The sequence below is a fragment of the Epinephelus moara genome, chromosome 19, assembly GCF_006386435.1.
Source record: "Epinephelus moara isolate mb chromosome 19, YSFRI_EMoa_1.0, whole genome shotgun sequence".
Lineage (NCBI taxonomy): Eukaryota > Metazoa > Chordata > Actinopteri > Perciformes > Serranidae > Epinephelus > Epinephelus moara.
The window spans coordinates 479,357-501,064 of NC_065524.1; the positions used below are offsets into that span (position 1 = coordinate 479,357).

Below are 21,708 nucleotides of genomic sequence, written 5' to 3' on the forward strand. Positions count from 1 at the left end.
TTGTGTTCTTGGATGTTAGTCTGGGGCGCCGTCTACCATTAGGTATGCTAGCCGCTCCCCCCGCCGATCTCCGCAAGGGATGTGAGGACTCTAAAACTTCACCAGGGCCTCCGTCGGCATATGGGTGAGTAGATAATGGCTGAATTTTCATTTTTGGGTGCACTATCCCTTTAATCTTACACCTGAATATTGAGTTAACAAAACTTGTGAAAATGGGGACTGGGAGTCTTGTCAGTCCAAGTACAATGACATTCTAGCTCTTTTCTTACAGCAGCACCCTTCTATACATTTATGTATATACAGTATACGTAAAAAGTCCTGTTAGCAAGGTTAGAACCAGCATTATTTTGGCCACGTCTGCCATTGCCCAAAATGTCGCTTCATTTTTGATACCTCACAAAGGAGATGTGCACACTTTGACATTAGTCATTGTGTTTTCCCTGTCTACACATCAACACTGAAAACAGAGTTGAAAATTCTCACCCTGGAAAGAGTTTTACAAAAGGTCCTTTGTCAGTGATGTAAAATGTGGACTACTTGTAGTCAAAAGGTCAAAATGCAGAGAAAAAAATAGATAAAAAAAATACCCACATGTGGACTAGGCCTAAACCAAAATACTACGAGAATAACAGTCAATCATACATTGAGATGACTGAAACGTTTTGCCGAGGCTAAACAGAAGTCGCACTGCTCTTTAATTACTGTTAAGCAAGACTCTTTAAAAGTGTTGTGCACCCAACCATGAATTAGGCTTTATAGTGACCTTTTATTATGACCAGCCCAAGGCACACCTGTGTAGTAATCATGCTGTTTAATCAGCATCTTGATATGACTCACCTGTCAGGTGGATGGATCATCTTGGTAAAGGAGAGAACCTCATTAACACAGATTTATAACAAATTTGCATGCAAAATCTGAGAGGAGTGTAATTTAAGTTTATAAAAAATGGAAGCAAAAACACATTGTTCTTATTTTTGTTTGTTTTGGGGGTTTTTTCAGCAATCTCACTATGAGTTACAATAGTCTCACTATGACAGGATCTTTGATAGTCTTTTTTTTTAATATCTCTTATTACACATTTAATGGGAATGCTTGCACATAAGTGAAAGGCCAATGTAGGTAGTTGCTGACGTCGCCTTGCATCGTCACAGAAGTTGAGCCAGGTTCAGCTTTCTTCCTGGATGAACCTGTATTTTTCTGCCTCATTGAAATGAATGAGGGCACTGCATTTTTTTTAACACAGTGCTAATGTCAATTTGAACATGATTGCAAATGAGCTTATTTCCCCAAATGCAGCAAATATGTGTATTTTCCAAAGTGAAGCAAATATGCACAGCCACTAATGTTATTCATATTTCTTTTTGCAGGGTTTAGTAGGACCACAAGGACTCAAAGGGAACCGGGTAAGATACCACTAGATAGATGTGATAATGTTTTGCCATGTATGAAGCTAGCATAATGAAGAACATGATACTGGCTAAAGAACACACATTAGATTTAATTTGTTGAGTACACACACACCAGGTCAATGAACTACTGAACCAAACTCTGAACTAAACTCTTTATGGGTCATATTAAAAAAGGCCAGACTGGTATTTGCATTATTTAACCTCTGTCATTATTATTTTAACTGCCTGGTGGGGCCAGACAGGTCACCTGAGCAGAGCTGTGGTGACTTCAAAGACTCTCTCAAGCACGAGAGGAGAATTAAAGAGCTGCATATCAATAAAGTGGATGATCTCTTTGTAATGAAGCATGAAAAAAAGCCAGATGAGTCAGAAAGTTTGCTTTGATTCTTTGATCCACTTCCGAATAAATTTTAACAGATGAGATGACATGTATAATCCTTCACAATACCCCAGCCATGACCTTTTTTTTTTTTTTTTTTTTTTTTTACATTATAATAATAATACATACAATGTGGATTTACTTTAGACTTGAAATTGCGAGATGAATATCGGTCTCATGTCTGTGCATTAAAGCAGCTACAACCAAGAATTTTAGAACAATGGATCTAATTATTCTGTGTAGCGGTGATGATTCTCTGTGGTGTAACACCTTTCACCCAACTCTACAAGTTCTACAGAGTTTTGTTTTTATTTATTGAATTTTAATTTTTATCAAATTTCAGCTCATTGTTTATGGAACACAACTTAACTAATTTGGTTCACTGTCACCGCTCTTGTATTGTCATTTTCAGTTGCTGTTTTTAAAGAAAAGCTTTGATGAACCCACTGTACACTACATTTTCAGCTCCACACAGCAGGCAGACACTATTAGAAACTACTTGGTGAACATAATCTAGCATTTAGCAGCTAAAGAGACAGATATTTCCTTCAGGAGAGTCCAAAACAGACTGAGCTTTGCTGGTTGAGCAGAAACACGACTCCAGATTGTAGCTTCTGTTATGTGTGTAAAAATAGTACACTGTTTGCTAATGCATTCACTGTGTTAAGTTAAAAGGTGACAGCATATCAGTGTTGTTTGAACAGCTTGTTTGCACTGCAGGTTTAAGTAAAGAGCTGGAGTCAGAATGCAACTGGCTTTGACTAACGTAGGGATTAAAATGGAGAGAGCAGCTCCATCCAAAATTAAATCAAAACCACCACTTCTAAAACTCACAAATTTACATGTTGTATCTCTCTCTCTTTTTTGTATTTACACACAAACAAAAATATAGAAATTACAATTTGTAATGTTAGGGGGAGTTACATGCTAAAAGTGCAAATAACAGTAAGTGCACTGACTGTGCAGCTGGCTAAAGTCAGTTGCTGTCACTGTAAGGTTCAGGTTCCTTTACAACGAAGCAGGATTTGGAATTAGCGAGGTAACTTAAGGGTTAACTCTGGGTTTTTAGTACTATGAAGCTGGCTCTCTTTTCTCCCAGAGCCTCAGGTAAAAAACAGTAGCCTCTATATTGCAATATGTTAGTAGAATCATTTCATTGTTCCAGGGCTCTGTTTCCACTGGTTTTAAAACAGGCTCTAATAAATATAGAGATAGTTTATACACTAAACACGATTTTAGCACGATTTTACCTCATGCAAAGTTTATTTCAGCCCGTCGTGCTGGCTGCCGGTGTTGCTATTTTTACACTCTGATCCCATCACTGCAGCTCGAAATAGCATGAGACACTTGTGTCATCAGAACGAGTAGAAAATTATTTTATTGGAAAAATAATCCACTCCTGTTGTTATAAATGCAACATTTTGGTCAGATAGACCCCATCAGTCAATAACTAGTTTTCCACCCTTCGCTTCAGTAGCAGAAACAGTCTGGCATCACCTTAAAATGTTTTATGTGACATGTTCAGAGTAGTTTCATCATCATCCAACTAAATAGCAAAAAGTACTCTTCACTAATGTCACATATAGCCTAGTGATACTTACATGTAATTTAAGTCTTGGCCATCGATGACTGTTTGGATTGTATTTTCAGTGTTTCTACATTTTCCACTGTAAGATTACAGTAGCCTACTCGCTCATAATCAACACCCCCGCCTCTTTCACATGAATGCACTCGTGGCTGGATAGGAAAATCTAGAGTTGACTTAACTAGTTGATAACCAGCTTTATAGTACCGGTTATCCAGACGGCCAATGTGACGCGTTAGTCAAGCCAGATAACTAAAAGATATCCCGAATAAGTTGAACTGGCTTCGTAGTACAGGCCTCAGGTTTAGGAGCATTGTGCCTGTACAGAGACCATCTGGTAATCCATGTTTTACACAGACATATTGCATAGAAGTACTGGGAGGATGGATAAACTGTTCATTTGAATTCATACAGAGCCAGGTTAGCTGTTTCTTCCAGCTTCTCGTCTTAAAGCGAAGCTGTGCTAACCACATCCTGACTCCAGCTCTGCTTTTAACACACAAAAATGAGATTGATATTCATCATCTTACTTTCAGATATAAAGCAAATAAGCATATTTTCAATCATAGAATCTGTTTTCAATATCCATATTCCCTTCCTCTAAGAGAATGATTCTGTTTCCTTCCCATTAACCTGTGACTTTTTTAATATTTCCACTCCCATCTTTTAAGTCTTCACATTTCATAAGCTCTCTCAGCACATTCAACCAGCCCCTTGTCAAATATGTCCAATGTAGGCTGCTACAGAAACCAGAAGAATACACCTCTGTTAAACTTGAATGTGACTGTGCAGTTGAAGGTGCTGAAGACAAAGCTATGGGATAGTGTTTGTGTTTTTACACTTTATCCTTTCCTTCTTTGTTTCCACAGGTCTTCCTATCCCCTTTTCCTTCCCTCCACCTTGCTCTGTGGCCCGTGGCTCTTTTAATGCCGGGGCTGCCCTCTCTCCCTCTCACAAACCTTGGCCTTCTGCTCCTCCTCCTGCATTCTAATGTTGTCCTGGGTTAATCTTCCTCCTCTTACATCTCCTTTGTATTTCTTTTACCCCTCCCTAACAGTATCCCTTTCTTGCAAGCCTTCATGCAGTCCCTCCAACCCCTGACCAATACCCCAAATTGGCAAGCAGTGCTCTCCCATCACTGTCAAAATGTATGCTACATTTTGATGCTAGCACACCAAAATTGCTGCATGTTTCTGAGCCTGTCATTCTTAAGACAGTTCAATTTTTCATAGTTAGGTGAGATTCCTCACAGACTGAACCTTTCAACAAGTAACTGGTGCCTTAAGAACAGCTGCCAATTATTCATCTGTAGTCTGTAGTCCTGGCATGACTTGTAACTACTTAAAGGTCATGCAGTGGCCTTCATAATTTCCCAAGTGGCACAACAACTCTATCAAAGTATAGCAAGACTGCACAAAGAAACATTGCATGTCACTTCAAGTGACTGCATGAACCACAAATCTTATCTCTGAATGTGAGCCTCTGCTACTAGCACCACCCACAGCTAGACAAAAGCAATGAGCCAATTGGGTCAGAAGCCTTAAACCTGAAGAAAGTCTGAAATATGACATTCCAGTTGTGTAGGTGATGCTAAGACAGTCCTGGGAGAACACTGCAGTCAGGCAGCTAATTATTGGTCTTATGGTTACACATAACATTGTAATTTCTTTATCTGAGTCCTTACGGCCTGATCTTGGTGTACTATGAAGCAATCAAACAATGGTCTAATTTTACCTTGTAATCTGCACACAGTTGGAATAAATGAACTCTAACTCAACTTTATTTATATTGCACCTTTCATATATTTATTGCATTATAGTACATTTATGTTGATTTCCTGTGGTTTAATAACCATGAAATATGTGAGTTACATTTTAGAAGGGGTGCCTTTTTTGTGGCAGACTTTGTTTGATGGGTCTGGGATAGAAGGCAAAATATTTTGTTTGGCAACTAAATGGTAAAATAACATGTACTTCGGATTGCAACATTATTGTTATTGTAGTCTCTATATACAGACTCTACATTCAGTGAATGTAGAGTCTGTAGGCAAACCACAGAGATCTTGCCTCCGGAAGAAGGACGGAAGAGCCCTGGTTTCAGGTTGTAGGCTGTTTGTAGTGCGCGTGATATTGACCAATCATGTTTGAGCCGGCTGCAGTTGTTGCCAGGTTAAACGGTCCATGCGGTGAACTAACGAGGCAGAACATAATTGGCATCACTGCAAACTCTGAATCCATCACAGTGGTTCAGCATATTTACTAATATATAAACGGAAGTCGGAAACGGAAATTCGCCTCCTCTGCCCAAATCAAACCGGAATGCCAAAAAATCGGGGGTCTGCCCCCAGAGGCTGTATCGCCGTCTGCCGGAAGTCAGACGCCGAATACAGCTGATGGGTTCCGAGAATGTTGTTATTGTAATGGTGCATTATAAACCCAAAAGGGTTGGACGCATGCTTTTCTGAACGACACAGACATAAAAATCAAAATCAAATCAAACAAACATGAAAACAGCAAGAAAACGTGAAACATCACAGACAAATAATAAATAATCAATAAATAAAATTATTCAAGAATAAAAATTAAAACTATGAAATGTTAAAAGATTAAAAGTTAATTAAAGTTAATAGAATTAAGTAAAATAAACATCAAGGATAAAACTAATGTAAAAACCAATAATCAAAACTTAAAAACAAAGGCCAGATAATAACACACCAATAACAGACCAAATTAAAAGCCAGATTAAACAGATGGGCCTTTAATTTCCTTTGAATAATACCAAGAGAGCTTTCCATTTTAAAATCCAGGGGCAGAAAGTTCATTAGTCTAGGGGCATAAAAACAGAAGGCACTCTCACTGTTGCTTTTATGGGACAAAAAAGAAACATTTATAGGAATAGCAGTGGAGTGACCTTGTTGGAATATAAAATGATTTAAAATCTCTGATGTAGGAAGGTGCAAGGTCAAGCTCAGTAACAGTAAAAGACCTTTCAAATCAAACACAAAAATGGACTGACTTTGGCGATATTCCTAAAATGAAAAAGTATGTTTTAATGACCTTGTTAAAATCACATGTAAAATTTGAATCAAAGTCTACAATCACTCCTCACTTTGTGATATTAGTTTTAATCTGTTTGCTAAAGCCACCAATCATTGAATGCAGTTTCTCACTCTGCTTTGGGTCCTATAAAAAGAATCTCAGTTTTTTTGACTTATCGATCAATTAATCAGTAATTTATTTGTCACACAAGACAGGCTGTTCTCATGCACTGTTAATTGTTATTCATTTATTAACCACGTAATCATGAGCCATAATCATTTGTAGATAACCCAGGTAATCTGGAAGGCTGGGATCTGGTGACCAATACACTAACAGGAGTAAAGAAGGAAGTAGTATAAAGAGTGGAAGTCCACGTAAGGAAGCAGGTTGGGGTGGTGGATGGGTCAAACAAACTTAGAACTTTCCCAGGAAAAGTTGTGCCCCATTTGAAACCAAGTGAACTTTGAGTTATTGTAAGGCACATCACCATGTTTCTTTTTCCAAATATTTTCCTTTGCAAAACCTGGCACCTACGTTACACACAATGCAAAACCCAGTCAGAGATTCAAACATGTGTTATGCTAGTAGCAACTAATGTAGCCTGGAGCCTCTAGTCTGCAGCTATAGATAAGCAGCAGGCTATATAGGTGTGGTATTTGGGAGAGCCCTATTTTTGAGGGACACATGTATGCACATAAATGAATGTGCCCACTTCCATGCAAAAATATAAAAATATGAGTTAGGGCTGACACCTTGTGGTCAGTTGGTCAATCTGTTGGTTGATATGCTCTTGTGTGACCTAATTCTCATTGATCAGACAATACCTCGTGATACTTTAAAAGCATTTTTTTTTTTTCAGGCAAAAATGCCAGGAGCTCTTCTGAGAGCGCCCAGCACCCAGCTGAGAGCGCCTTGGAGGCACAGCCTATTTCAGCTAAGATGCTTTGGTTGCTATGATACAGAATTTTCGCTTAAGTAAAAATGTCAGCACAAGGTAGAGTACTTTCTCTGGATGAAGGGAAGCCTGAATCACAAAGGGAAGAGAGGACAGACCCATGAGTCTATGTGGCAAACAGTGTTAATTTCTCTTCCATTGTTGTTGATGTAATAGTTGTTCTTTTTTGTATTTGTCCCACTCTCTCGCCACTGTGATTGAACAGCAACCAGAAAAAAAAGCTAAACATGGTGCAATTACTGCAGAGACGCTCAGCGCCTCATCATGCTGCCTGCATTTGTACAGCAGCGTAGTGTAGATATGCACTCCTGCCATTAAGAAAGACATTTAAGAAACACTGGCCTCAGGAAAAAAAGATCATTATTTTCTTTGAAATTTCTTTATTAACGGGATAAACCCCTTGAGATGCAACATCTCGTTTGCGAGGGGGTCCCACAGGTCAATCCAAAACACTAGACAAAAAATAGTAATAAAATAAAATAAAACTTGACAAAGACAACCATTAACAACCTTAATCTCAACATAAAATAAATAACAAAAGAAAGAGAAAGATAAAATAGATCAGTCTAAAATAATTTTAACATAATCATAGTAAAAATAAGAGAGGAAAAAAAATAGAATAATAAGAGAATTTGGGAGTGACAGTGCATTAAATTATGAATGGAAACATTGACAAAAAGGTTTTAAATAAGTAAACAAGGTATTTTTTAAATAAATGGAGCTAGGACAACAAACGAATATAAACAGGTAGAGTATTCCAGTTGGAAGGGGCCAACAACTTGAAAGCTTTTTTGCCAATTTCTTTAGTGACAAAGGGAACTGTAAAAAAAGACTGGTCTGAACTTCTTAAAGTGTAATTGGAAAGATAAGGAACAAAAAATTGTTTAAGACAATGAGGGAAATTAAAGTGAATGCATTTGAAAATGAACTAAAACCAGTGATATTGCCGTCTATTATCTAAAGAAAGCCACCCAAGTGTGTCATATAATATACAATGGTGAGTAAAAAAAGAACAACGTAATATAAATCTACATAATTTGTTATATGCCACATTGAGGAGCTGGAGATCAGTTTTCGATGCAGTCTGGTAAACAATATCAGCATAATCGATTATAGGCAGAAGAAGTTGCAGTATGAGTTTTTTTCTGACATTAAATGTAAAACAATGCCTAAAACGACACAAAACCCCTACACCAAAATTAACTTTCTTTAAAACATATTCAATATGTGGTTTAAATGTTAGTCTTGAGTCAATCCAAACACCCAAATATTTATACTTTTCCACTTTCTGGAGAACTCTACCATCATTACAAGTTAGAAACAAAGAATCAGACTTAAGTTTTTGTCTCGAACCAAAGAGCATTGCACATGTTTTAGTTTGGTTAAGTAATAATTTGTTTTCAGAAAGCCAAGTCTGAAAAATATCAAAGTCATGTTGTAAGGATTCTTGAATTAGTAAAAACGAGGGCTTTGAGGTGTAAATAATAGTATCATCTGCATATAATTGGACAGAACAATCAGAAAAAATAAGAGGAAGGTCATTAATGAAAATAGAAAAAAGAAGTGGACCCAAAGTTGATCCTTGAGGAACACCTCTAGGCTGAATAAGTAAATCAGATTTACATCCTTTGAGAGAAACACATTGTTTTCTACTATGTAGATAGCAATTGAACCACAAAAGAGCATGTTTAGATAAACCAATGGCATATAACTTGTCTAACAACACGTACTGGTCAACAAGATCAAAAGCTTTAGTAAGATCAACAAAAATTGATCCAGTAAGAAAACCCTGATCAGATGCCGAAAACACATCATTTGTAAATTTTAAAAGAGCAGTAGTCGTGGAGTAGTTGGATCTGAAGCCAAATTGATATTGAGTGAGAATATTATTAGTGTTCAAATAATGATTTAATTGGTTAAAAATAATTTTTTCAAAGACTTTTGCAATGGAACATAAAATTGAAATAGGTCTATAATTATTAGGATCAAGTGTATCACCACCCTTATGAAGAGGAGTAATATGTGCACATTTCCAAATGGTAGGCATTTCATATGTACACAAAGAAAGATTGAATAAATCTGATAATGGAAAGCATATAACGTGAGATGCTAATTTAATAAATTTTGTCTCAATTCCATCAAGCCCAGGACCAGTGCTCTCTTTCAACTGAGCAATTACACTAGAAACATCAGCGGGGGTTATAGTCTGAAAATGAAAAGAGCTATGAGCTGGCGGAACAGGGATTGAATTTAAATGTGGGGTATTAGGGATTAAGTAGGAGCAGACAGAGGAGAAATGCTGATTAAATGCAGAAGCAATGGGTAGTGGATCATTAAGTATCACATCAGAAACTCTGAGCTGATTGAGGAATTGTCTGGTGTGTTCATAATGTCCTTAATTTTACTCCAGAATTTTTTGGGGTTTTTGAAATTATTATTTAGGGATTCCCTATAATAGTCAGACTTTGCATTCCTTGCTTGAGTTTTACTAGTGTTCCTAAATTTTCTGTACACTTCCCAATCAGTAGGACTCCTTGTCTGACGTAATTTAGCCCATGCTTTGTCCCTTTCTCTAAAGAGAGATATGATTTCAGCTTTGATCCACGGTAGATGAGTACCTTTGACTTTTGCTTCTCTCCAAGGAGCGTGTTTATCTACCACCTTCAAAAACTCAGAAGAAAAAAAATCACATGCATTTTGGACATGTGGAATCAAGCTAAATCTTTCCCAATTTAAATTAAGGAGATCAGAAATAAAAGTATTAGGGTCCATTTTCTTACATTGCCTAATTCTAATCAATTTGGGTGGGGATCTTGGTAGTTTGATCTTCCATATACAGTAGACTATAGAGTGATCACTAAGACATTCTGATAGGACACCCACATCTGAGATTCTATTTTTATGTGAAACAAGAATCCAATCAAGTAATGTCTGAGACATAGTGGGGTCCTTAATTAACTGGGTCAAATTCAAATTTGAAAAAGACATTTTATCCCCATTATGGTGGAAACACAACTCTACCACGTAGAATACACTCAGTACATTGTGGTTCCACAAATAACAAGCAGATTTTTTTATTTGCTGATCAGCAAATCAGTTGGTTGAAGAATTTCAGTTGACCAAGATTTCTTTGGTTGACTACAGCCCTACTATCATTTTAATTCAAGCAGAGAATATTTAGCTTTGGACAACACAGACAAAAAAAATATTCATGTTTGCAAGGTTTTTTTTTGTTTGTTTTTTTAAATTGCTGTCTGTCAGGAAAAAGTTCAAAGGCCAACACATATTGGGCAAGCAATGGCTTGTGTTACTTTGTTCAACAGACTAGACCAACATTGTATCCCATAACAATTACAAACAGAGCTTCAAATGTTGGTCTTACAAAAAACAGCAAGGTAACTTTTCCACCAGCTTCTTTGAAAACAGTATCCATGGCCTTAGTAAAACATTCCAAAGAAAATTATTCACTGCACATACACCATCACACAGTAGGCAACATGTGTTGAATGCATCCCCACACCACCCTGCATGGTATAGAAAGGAATAGACAAAATTGTCTTTATTAGAAATTGCCTGTGTGAATAAACACACACATTGACAAGTGCATTACAATGAACATTTTATTTTTTCAGGAATCTAAATGTACACCATATATATGTATATACATATATATTCATACAGGAAAAAACAGTGGCACCATAAATGATTTTAAAGAAGTTCCCTAAGTTTATTAATGGAACCCATTTTTAAATGTCTCTTACCACAATGCTCAATGGGGCTTGCAGTGGACTGTGCTCCAAAGTTTATATGTAGGCCTACATTCTTGAACCTCTGACTTTTTTCCAATTTTAGTGCAGTTTGTAATGATGACTCAACTACAATAGTTTAATGGCCAAGAGTTCAAAATTATCCACCAGCCAGTCACCTCACATGGCCCATCTGCTCCTTCACTATTCTTTGGCTTTTAGTTTCGGACATTATCCTGTTGTTCATTTTCATATGTAATGTTCTGTTCAACATATTATCATCCATAAGATGAAAACACCAGAGTAGATGTAACTGCCCAGTCTCCCTCACAAGTCCTCCAAATCCTACTTTTACTGTAGTAGTAGATTGTCCTGGGAAAAAAAAGAAACCTGCTCACCAACTGCACTGGCTTTAAGCTCTCTTTTCTAACTCCCTCCACTGACCTTCCCTTTCCTCTTAATGTACATTACAAAATTGTATTGTTTTTTTTTTTTTAAATAGCAAAAGACACAACAAACACATTAGTGAATCAACATAGCTTTTTTCCCTCTTTTTTTCTAAATCACATACATGTAAGAATACCTGACAGATGAATCACAAAAACAAACCTGTGCTTTATGTATGGCTTAATGAGGGAGGACTAAAGTTTGTCTTTTTTAATACGCTGTTGTTTGCAGGGAGAGAGGGGCAAGAAAGGCAACAGGGGGGCCAAAGGGGATAAGGGAGACCAAGGAGCACCTGGATTAGATGCCCCCTGTCCGTTGGTATGTCAGTAGTCTGATGTGTAACCAAGAGACAAAAGGAAGGAGTACTATCTTAGAATATGACAGAATCCCACAGATCCTCATCTTTCTCTGAAGATCTGTGTTCAGTAGTCAGCTTCCTTTTGGCTCTGGTTTTCAGTTGTTCTAATCAACCTCAGGAGGGTTTTGGTCTAAGTGTCAGCTGCAGCCTGTCAGAGATATCAGGAGATGTGTCATTGAATTGATGAGATACTAAATAGGATGTTTTGATCCATTAAAAAAGTTTCATGAAAGATCATACAAGTGAAAATTGACTTGTAATGGACCACAGACCACAACTTTGCCTGAGGAACCTCTTTTCCAGGAATGAGACAGACAGGAACCAGGCAGCCACTGTCGATGAGTATTAACAGACACCAAAGCCTTCATCCTGTAGCTCTGCAACCCTGAGTAGGGGAGAGGTTGGAGACAATCAAACTAGAGTTCTGCACAAGCTTAAAAAACTGATACTACCCAAAACTTTACCTTTAATATCCAGCCCAGATAAATGCGATGGGTGCATCCAAATACCTGCACTAGATCTGAAACCCGTTTGCTTTATATTATCCACTGACCATGAGCCAGGCTAAACCCACATACTGCTTGCACTTTGGCTCTTTTCCTTACATGACATATGAACAGAGACAATTTCTAAAGCAAGAGAGATGAAAGATGTCACATTTAAAATAGCCAAACTCCAGTGTGACCCATCAATCCATCCATTTTTAGCCATTTATAGCCATCTGGGTCACAGTAGCCACAGACTAAGCCAGGAAGGCCAGATATCCTTCTTCTCAGCCATGTCCACCAGGTCTGGGTCTTCCCCTGTCAAACCTGCCAGGTGTCCAGGTGGCATCCTGAGCACATGCCCGCACCGCCTCAGCTAATAATCCAAACCCTTGACTTAGGTCCATAATTATGCAACAAAATGGCCAAAACCTGATCTGAAACCCTATACTTTGTTGAGAGTCTTCTGGTTTGGGTTGGTAGCAGAATTCTAAATCAGATCCATTCCAGTAGAGAACTAACCTCTTCTATGTTATTAAAAAAGAAAAAAAATTGTCATCACAGTGTGCCCAGTTCCTGTCAGTCCCAGGTTGCCCGCATGTTTAGGAAACCTGCATCCAGTCACCCAGTGGACAGAAGCGGAGATCCTCATGCTGTCCTCTGCAACACCAGAGGTTGCAAAACTGGTTTTTAAATGGTTGATTTCACAAACAGGGTTTCCGAGGCTTTAAAGGGGAGAAAGGTGAACCGGGCTTGCCAGGCCTGGATGGGCTGGATGCCCCTTGCCCTGTGGTACAGTGCTCTTTCTTTCCCTTCATTTTCTGCAGCATGTCTCTAGTTATCCCTAAGCATACCTATGACTATGGCCACTGAGATGTTGCATTGTAAACTCACAAAAACATGCATGTTTGCATGTAACTTTAAATTTAACGATTAAAATTGACTTACCTAGTATAAACCATAACTTTCCTAACTGACTTTGGGCCTGTTTCAGAAAGCAGGTTTAAAAAACTCTTGAGTCTTACCCTGAACTCTGGGCTGATAAAAACTGAGATGGAAAACTCTGAGTTTGTGGCTCTAGATCAGCTGATCAGAGTCAGTTTAATCATATCTGAGTATGTTCACTCTGAGTCACTCAATGGAGCTCTGATACTACGATTTACCATGGCAACAGGTAAATAAAGGCAAACCTGAGATAATGACTGTATATATGAACTGTGCACGTTTGTCTTTTTTTTTTCTTTTTTTTTTTAAGAACCTGATGCTGAGAAAAGTGTCCATAAGTTAACACAATAAAATTATTATTCAGTGTTGTCCATTAATTCATTTGTTCAACTTAAATTTAACAATAGACATAGGCCAGCAACTGAAGATGAAAGATATAGTTAAGATTCAAAATATACATTTATATCAAAGACATAGAGACATTAAGGTAATCTCACAGTCTGATTCAGTAATAATGTGGTTGGTGATTTGTACTTGAAAAGGCATGGAGGTTACACACAGTAGATTTAAAATTTGAGACATCTTGGATCTCTGGCTCAACAGCATTCAGTGGCTTTATTTCAGTCAAAACATTGTCACCGAAATGCTGTTTAAACACATACACACTAATCGCAGACTATTTAAAACACTCACTTTCATTCTGCAGCTGCACCACCATCCTGCTCACTTAATATATACTCTCCAGTATTATAGGAATTATGTTCCTTCAGTGCAACCAATCACGTCACAAATGATATAGATAATTCATAATTCATACTGATTTTTACAATTTAAACTGAGATTACACGTTGTGTGCAATAAACATTCTACTGGAACTGCTGTAACAAACTGACAACTGTCTTGTGTAAAGAGTCACAGTGTCACTTTAAAAAAAGAGAAGAAGAACATCCGCTTGCAAATGGACATGCAGAGGTTTATTCTGAGCAGCAGGTGACTTAATCCTGGCACCCATCAACTTTTGTCTGACAACAATAAAGCATACATATACAGATCTGTTTGTAGACATTAGGGGTTACTCGATGCAAATATCTTACCAGAATTTTGATTATTACATACAGTAAACTTCCACTTATTAATGCGCTATGATACGGGCTGAATCAATGAGGAAATGAAATAATGCGTCTGGCTCTGTCAAAAGCAAAAGAAAGTCAGGGTTTGTTACAGAAGACCTGCCAGCAAGCAGGCTAGGTTCACAGAGGTAGTTACCTTAGTAACTTACTCAGAGTTTAACTTACCTGTCTTTGTGGGAATCAAAACCCAAAGTTTCTCTCATCTCAGTGTTAACTACCTCAGAGTTTTCACTAAACCTGTATTGTGTAGAACTAACATGTACAACCCTTTCCCTCTCTAAGGCAATACTCATTACATCAACCTATCCATCACAACTACTAAAACTTCCTATCTTAACTTCATACGCAGATATATGATTGTTACTAATATCACCTATTATAACCAGATATTGTCTTCAATTAAAAGGTTCACTGGGTAAGATTCAAGGGGATTTAGTGGCATCTAGTGGTGAGGAGTGCAGATTGCAGTACGCTGAAACTTCTCCTGGTTAGAATTCCTTCAGTGTTTGTTGGTCAGAGGTCTTGTCCTGCTCAAAACAAATGAACTAGGTGATTAAAATCTGTAAAAATGAAAAATTAAGCAGTTTCATCTTACAAATCAGGGTTTCTCCTGCCCTGTTTGTATCATTGCAGACGGCATGCTTGCCCAGTACCTGCTAACGTGTGCTTACCCTTTTTCTCTGATAACATGTGCTCACCTTATTTCTGATCCAGATGTTCAGGAGCTCTTTACCAGAAGCCGAAATGTCAAAAGAGTTCTCCCCTTCTCCAAAACAAACAGACCTAGTGATTTAAACCAGCAAAAACACTGAATAAAGGACTTTCATGTTGCATATCAGTATTTCTCCAATGCTCTTTGACCTATCAGAGATGGGAAGCTAGCCCAGCACCTGCTAATGTATACTCACTTTTTCTCTCTGGTAACTTAAGATCCAGATGTTCATGAGGTTTTTACCATGAGCCGTGTCATCCACAGAGGTCTTTTCCTCTCCAAAACAAATTGATCAGGTGTTTAAAACCAGTAAAAACACTGAATAAAGCAGTTTCACATTAAAGAATCAGTTGTTTTTTTTGACACTGCTCATGGCAGAGGGGCTGCAAACTATGGTGGCCGATGCAAAAACATGAATATCTAGAGCCAGTGTTTGGTTTGTCTGTTCTGGGCTACTGTAGAAACATGATGGTGCCACATGGTGATTTCTATGGACGAGGACCCACTACTTATGTAGCAGAGGTGTGGACTGGAGTCACATGACTTGGACTCAAGTCAGATTCAAGGCACAACTTTGATGACTTTAGATTTGACAAACTCAAAAATGACTTTCAACTCGACTTGGACTTAAACACCAATGACTTCACCTGGACTTTAGTCTGTTGATTTGATAATACTTGAGACATTTCCCCCAAGCCCAAAGACTAAAGAGTTTGTTATTTAAAAAGTGTGCCATTAAAGGGATAGTGCACCCAAAAATGCCGAGGGAGGCTCTGGTGAAGTTTTAGAGTCCTCACAACACTTATGGAAATCCGAGGGAGAAGTGGCTAGCAGCACAACTGTACACCTAATGGCTGACCGCGACCCAGATTAAAACGTCCAAGAACACAGAATTGAAACCATAAAATAATTCCATACTGCTTGTCCGTAGTAATCCAAGTGTCCTGAAGCCCCGACATAAAAAGTTATTTGGAAAAACGTCATTTGAACTCTGTTTTTAGCCTCATTGTAGCCTGTAGCTCTAACTGCTTCTGTGTACACTGCGTTGACGTGTGTGCGCTTGCGCGAGACCGTGAGACATCGGCACCGCCTTCATGTGTGTTCACGTGCGTTCGCTGGTCTCGCGCGCCAGCGCACACATGTCAGCACAGTGTAGCTAGAGCTGCCACCCGTCCCATTTTTCCCAGAATTGTTCTCTTTTTTCATCAGCTGTCCCGGGAAAAAAAAATCTCTCCCGGGACACAATTTGTCCCATTTTTTGGGGAAAATGAAGCAGCAGCAGGCCAAGGAGTCCATCCAGAACGACGCATAGTGCGTCCAAATTCACACCTGTTCTTCTCTATGGTTTTTCTCCACGACCGTGCGTCATAGCGAGAAGCCACGCATATCACATGAAACAGCGGAAACATAGCTTTCCGAATGTTTTCACAGCAAAAAAAAATTATAAAGTTACACTAAAATTATGTATAACAGAGCTTTCATACAGCTTTGCACACATTACTCTTGGATGGATTACTCGCGAATGCAGGGTTGCACAGAAATGCCACGCATATCACATGAAAGCGCAGGAGCAGAGCTTTCCATTGATACCACACACATGATTGTGCTGTCATCCCATCATGCTATAAATCCAGATTAATTGTCTACCAAATAAAATCCTGACGAATTTCTTTACAACCCATTATACAGATCTTGTTATCAGTCACTTCATATAGTGAGGAATATCGTATCTTACCACGTCTTAGGCTTGCGTGTGTTTCTCCCTGTCTATCCACATTTGTAGTCCGGCTTTCAAGATGCAAATATCTCCATATTGTCCAGTTGACACTCCATTAAACTTTGTATGACAAGACCAGCCACTTCACCTTTGCGCACCCAGACAACTGACAGGGCAGTAGTCACCATATATATACATTGAGGGGGACATGTGCCCCCTCCCCAATGCCCAATTTTTTTTTACTGCAATCAAAGTGGCAAATATTATCTTGGAGGACATCACTGCACTTGGTTGACTATTTTTCTATTAAACTAGTGGCTCTTTTTAGCTCCTCTTCTAAAAACACTTTTTTTTTTTCAACATCACCTGATACTATGTCACGAGAGGGACTCTGTGTCCTTGACCCTGCCTCTGTCCAATGCGCAGTAGTAGGTGGTAGTGAGTCTGAGCAGTAGTAAACTTGTGAGTTAGTATTTTTTCAGTTGTTAACAGTGCATTTTACCATTTGTGATTATGCCGAATTATTGTGTTTGTGCAGGTTGCACAAACTCGAGTCTGTCAAGACATCAAGACCACTGTTTTCCGGACAGAAAAAGGAGTTTTCATGCCTGGGTGCGTTTTGTGCAGATGAAGAGGTGCGATTTCACGGCTTCATCTGTGACCAAAAATGCGGTCGTGTGCAGCGCTCATTTTGGACAGGAGGATTATGTTGCTGGCGGAGCCCGCCCGCCCTCGCACATAACCCCGAGGCTAGGGAGACCCAAGCCTCGGGGTATGTGCGGGGCCACGAGCCTCGGGTCTCCCTCTCCGCGGGGGTATGTGCGAGGGCGGGCGGGCTCCGCGGAGGGGGAGGCCTCCATGTTTGAGACCAGAGAGGGCGGCGTGAGGGTTGATGGGCAGTGTGAGGCATGTTATGTCTGGTCTGGGGGTCAGATTCTTCACCAGAGCCCAGAAGGCATCCACCTCCCTGCAGCACATACTCTCCACAGCCGAGGACAGTCTCAAAACTAGTACTGGGATCCATGTTTATTATCGGCCGGACTCCCTTACGCTAGGTTACTTCCGGTTAGTGGGTTTTTAGATGCGGAAGCAAAATTCTCTCACAAAAACATCCCCAAAAGTCACTGTAGTGTGTATATGTTTTTGTTTTTTGTTTTAATCGAGTTTCTACATCATTTTCCTACACATTTATTCGAAAATGAGGAAGATCCGCACACCAAGGAGCTCCCGTTAACAAGGAATTTTATTTGCGTTGCGTGACGTTTCGAGCAGAAGCTATTTCTCAAACTGCTGTGCATTCACACACATTCGCTCCTTGGTGTGCGGATCTTCCTCATTTTCTGGTAAGTGTTCTATTTTTTGATCCAGCACCCATCCCAATCGGACCCTTGGATGTGCGTGTTTTTTGATTCTTTTCTACACATTTATTCACCATGGTCTCCAACCTGCAAGTTGGGCTTTAAAGGTAAATATGTAGGATTGTAGCCAATGGCTAATTTCCATCCTCAGTCACTTGGCAGGTTGATGTTTAACTAATCAAAAACAAAAACAAAAAACAAAAACAAAACAACGACAAATAAACAAACATATAGCGAACAGTAATACAGACACGATAAACCAAGAACTGGGGGACCAGTTGAAAGGGCAAAAGTGCTCAATTAAAGTGCCATGTGCTAAGTGCTCAAGTGTTAAGGTGCGATGGTTTTTATGGGTTAATATTATTGCACACTGCCCATGTTAAAGTGCTAATTGAATTGCACACATTATGTAACACCTTAATACATGTCTGAGATAAAAGAACAACTAAAGTGATTACTAAATGTCAAATGTTACAGCTGCCTCCACATGCAGGAGTGATTCTAACAGCAAATGAGGTATGGGAGGAATTTTATTCAGTGTCATTTGAAATCTACAAGTGTGTACAAATTTATACCTAAAGCCAATGCACCTCAGCACTACTGCTGGAAAGAAATCTAAGGGGAAACACTGTCCTACTACTGTTAACATTCATCTTTTTATTTCATTTAGACAGAAAACATAAAACATTTCAACAATAAACAATACAACTTTAAAGAAACAATAGTCTTGTAGAAAATGTCTTACAAATTTGGGAAGAGAAAGTTATAGACATTTTTCTAATATAAGATGACTTTACAACAAGATAGGACAGACACACTTTTGTTGTAGTAACTACTGGTTAATAGGGCTATATGCTTTGAAAGTGCAATGTCAGCAGTAGTCACATTTGTTTTAATGAACATGTTTTAACAAATAAATACTAGTTTTTAGAAGTGTTTATTGTAATTTTTTTTCATCACTCTGTTGTTAAGATGGCATTACTTTGGTGAAGAGCGCAGCATGACTTGTTTAGTACTCAAAACTCAAAGTTAAGAATTTTGGAATTCAACTTGGGACTTGTCAGCCTTGACATGGGACTTGATTTGGGACATGAGTGCAAAAACTTGATGTTTTTGTGACTTGCAAAAGAATGACTTGGTCCCATCTCTGCTATGTAGATATAAATGGCTCATTCTAAAGTAACAAAAACACAATAATTCTTATTTTCAGGTCACTATACACTTATAAAATCCTACTTATTATATTATATTCTACTTCTGCCAATATATCCCCCATATCCTACACACTGGACCTTTTAAAGCTTTGAAACTGTTATTCAAGTATAATAGAGCTTTTCTTCATTATACTTCATTTCCTACACCATCTCTTGCATGGAGCACTTTTTTTCTCCATAACTAAGGCACAGAATACCACAGGTGGTGAAAAACAGTATGGAACTACATTCATTTACTTGGTCAAAATCCTGGTATTAGCATGGAAAGCCTTATTGTAGAACTTTTTTCTTTCTTTTGGATTACATATTTAGCCTAACCACCCAGCCCACAATTTTAGCTTCTCACCTTTAAGTATAGCAAGATAACCTTACTCTCATGATATTGCCAATTCATAGCATAAACTAAGTTTGCAAAATGTAGTCTCAGGGGGTGTTAAATTTGGTATTGGAAAGTACCCTGATCATAGTTCATAAACCTACTGTAGTAACAGAGAAAGAATTCCATAATGTAGGCTAGGACTCTTTTTTTTTTTCTAAATCTCGTTTTCACAGATAAGGCTAAGTCTTACACATCAACATGTATTACTAAATGTATTCATGGATCCTCGAATAATCGCTTAAATAAATGAAACTGCATTGCTAAATATTGGTAATCGCTATTACACAAAACTGGTAGCCTGTTATTGACACTGGTGTCTCTTAAAATGTCAATGTTAAAATGTCAGGAAGGCTCAATTTGTCGATCCTTTTCACCCTTTAGTGACATGTTAAAAGTGATTTTCCCATTGGTCTCATATTCTTTTTACAATCTACCTTTCCCAGGAACTGCAAAGCTTCAGCCAGCTCTGGCACAACAGTGCTCTCTTTCTGCTATGAAATAAAGCAGCACTGTTGTGTCTTGAGGAAATCTCTTGTCAAATTTACTGCCAATCCAACTAAGTTCTATAATAGTGTAATTAGGTTCATTTTGTCTACTCAAAATAGATTAAGCGTAGAAAGTTTCTTTTTTCCAGACAATGAGTTTTTAAGAAGATGTAGTTTAACCTTGACATGTTTCGACTGTCACTTCAGTCTTCTTCAGAAGCGCCATCTGACGTGCGTCATGACGTGTCTTTATCAGCTGGTAGTATCCCGGAGGCGTGACCAGCCTGGCAAATCGAATTGCCAGGCTGGTCACGCCCCCTGTCGCCCAGTGTTCTTTGGAGAAGAGAGTCCCAGGTGTGCAACAGCATGAAAGCCCCCTCATCCCGGTTGATGGTGTCCCTGGCCCAATCCGATTTGAGAGTTAGCGTATAACTCCCGGGAACTTACATGTACTTTCCCAGGAGTTAGAGTATCCCTCGCGGTCACTTACCACATACTTTCCTAGGAGTAAGAGTATCCCTTGCAGTCACTTATGTAATTTCCCAAAACTTAAGGTTTAATTTCCTTATATGAATCTGTATATGTATGAAGTGCAACAAATGCTTTTGCCCTTTGCTCATGGCAGTTGATTCAGTCACTTTTATGTAGCCTATGTGTCATCAGGCAATTTCACCCACACTCCAGGGTTTTAATATTTATGTTTTGTTTACATTTCATTGAATGAGTTTGAATATGAATATGTCAAGAAATGGGTCTATATTCTGCAAATTGCCTAATTAACGGGCAGGCTGGAGTACAAAGCAAACTTACCCTTCTCAAGTGCACATCTCTGGAAGTCGTGTAGTGCCATCCAAGGACGAAACACAAACAATACCGTAATGTAATAATATAGCCTACATATATCTTAAAATACCCAATAATGAGTCATGAAAAGTTATAAAATGTTTTTATTATTTAATTACACAGAGACCACATGGTAAGTGCTTTTCTCACATCTACAGCGTACTTTCACCAAAACTTACAGGGAAACTAGGCAGTACTTTCCACCTAAGTATATACTAGCAAAAGAGACTGGGCTGGATTATGAAGTTTGCACTGTTTGCTCATCCTTAGTCTGAAAGTGCTAGGTAATTTCCCCGAAATTTACAGGGAAACTAGGCAGTACTTTCCACCTAAGTATATACTAACAAAAGAGACTGGGCTGGATTATGAAGTGTGCACTGTTTGCCTGTCCTTAGTCTGCAAGTATTGGGTAATTTCCCCAAAACTTACAGGGAAACTAGGCAGTACTTTCCACCTAAGTATATACTAACAAAAGAGACCGGGCTGGATTATGAGTTTTGCACTGTTTGCCCATCCTTAGTCT

The 21,708-nt window shown here is 38.6% G+C and overlaps 1 protein-coding gene across 1 annotated transcript in view; it reads left to right on the forward strand.

Moving 5' to 3' along the window:
* LOC126406518 (collagen alpha-1(XIII) chain-like) overlaps nt 1–21,708 on the forward strand; it is a 349,158-nt gene that overhangs the window by 306,040 nt on the left and 21,410 nt on the right. Inside the window, exons 37-38 of the mRNA XM_050070828.1 lie at nt 1,368–1,403; nt 11,791–11,877. Of these exons, the coding sequence (XP_049926785.1) occupies nt 1,368–1,403; nt 11,791–11,877 (123 nt within the window). The remainder of the gene's footprint in view (nt 1–1,367; nt 1,404–11,790; nt 11,878–21,708) is intronic.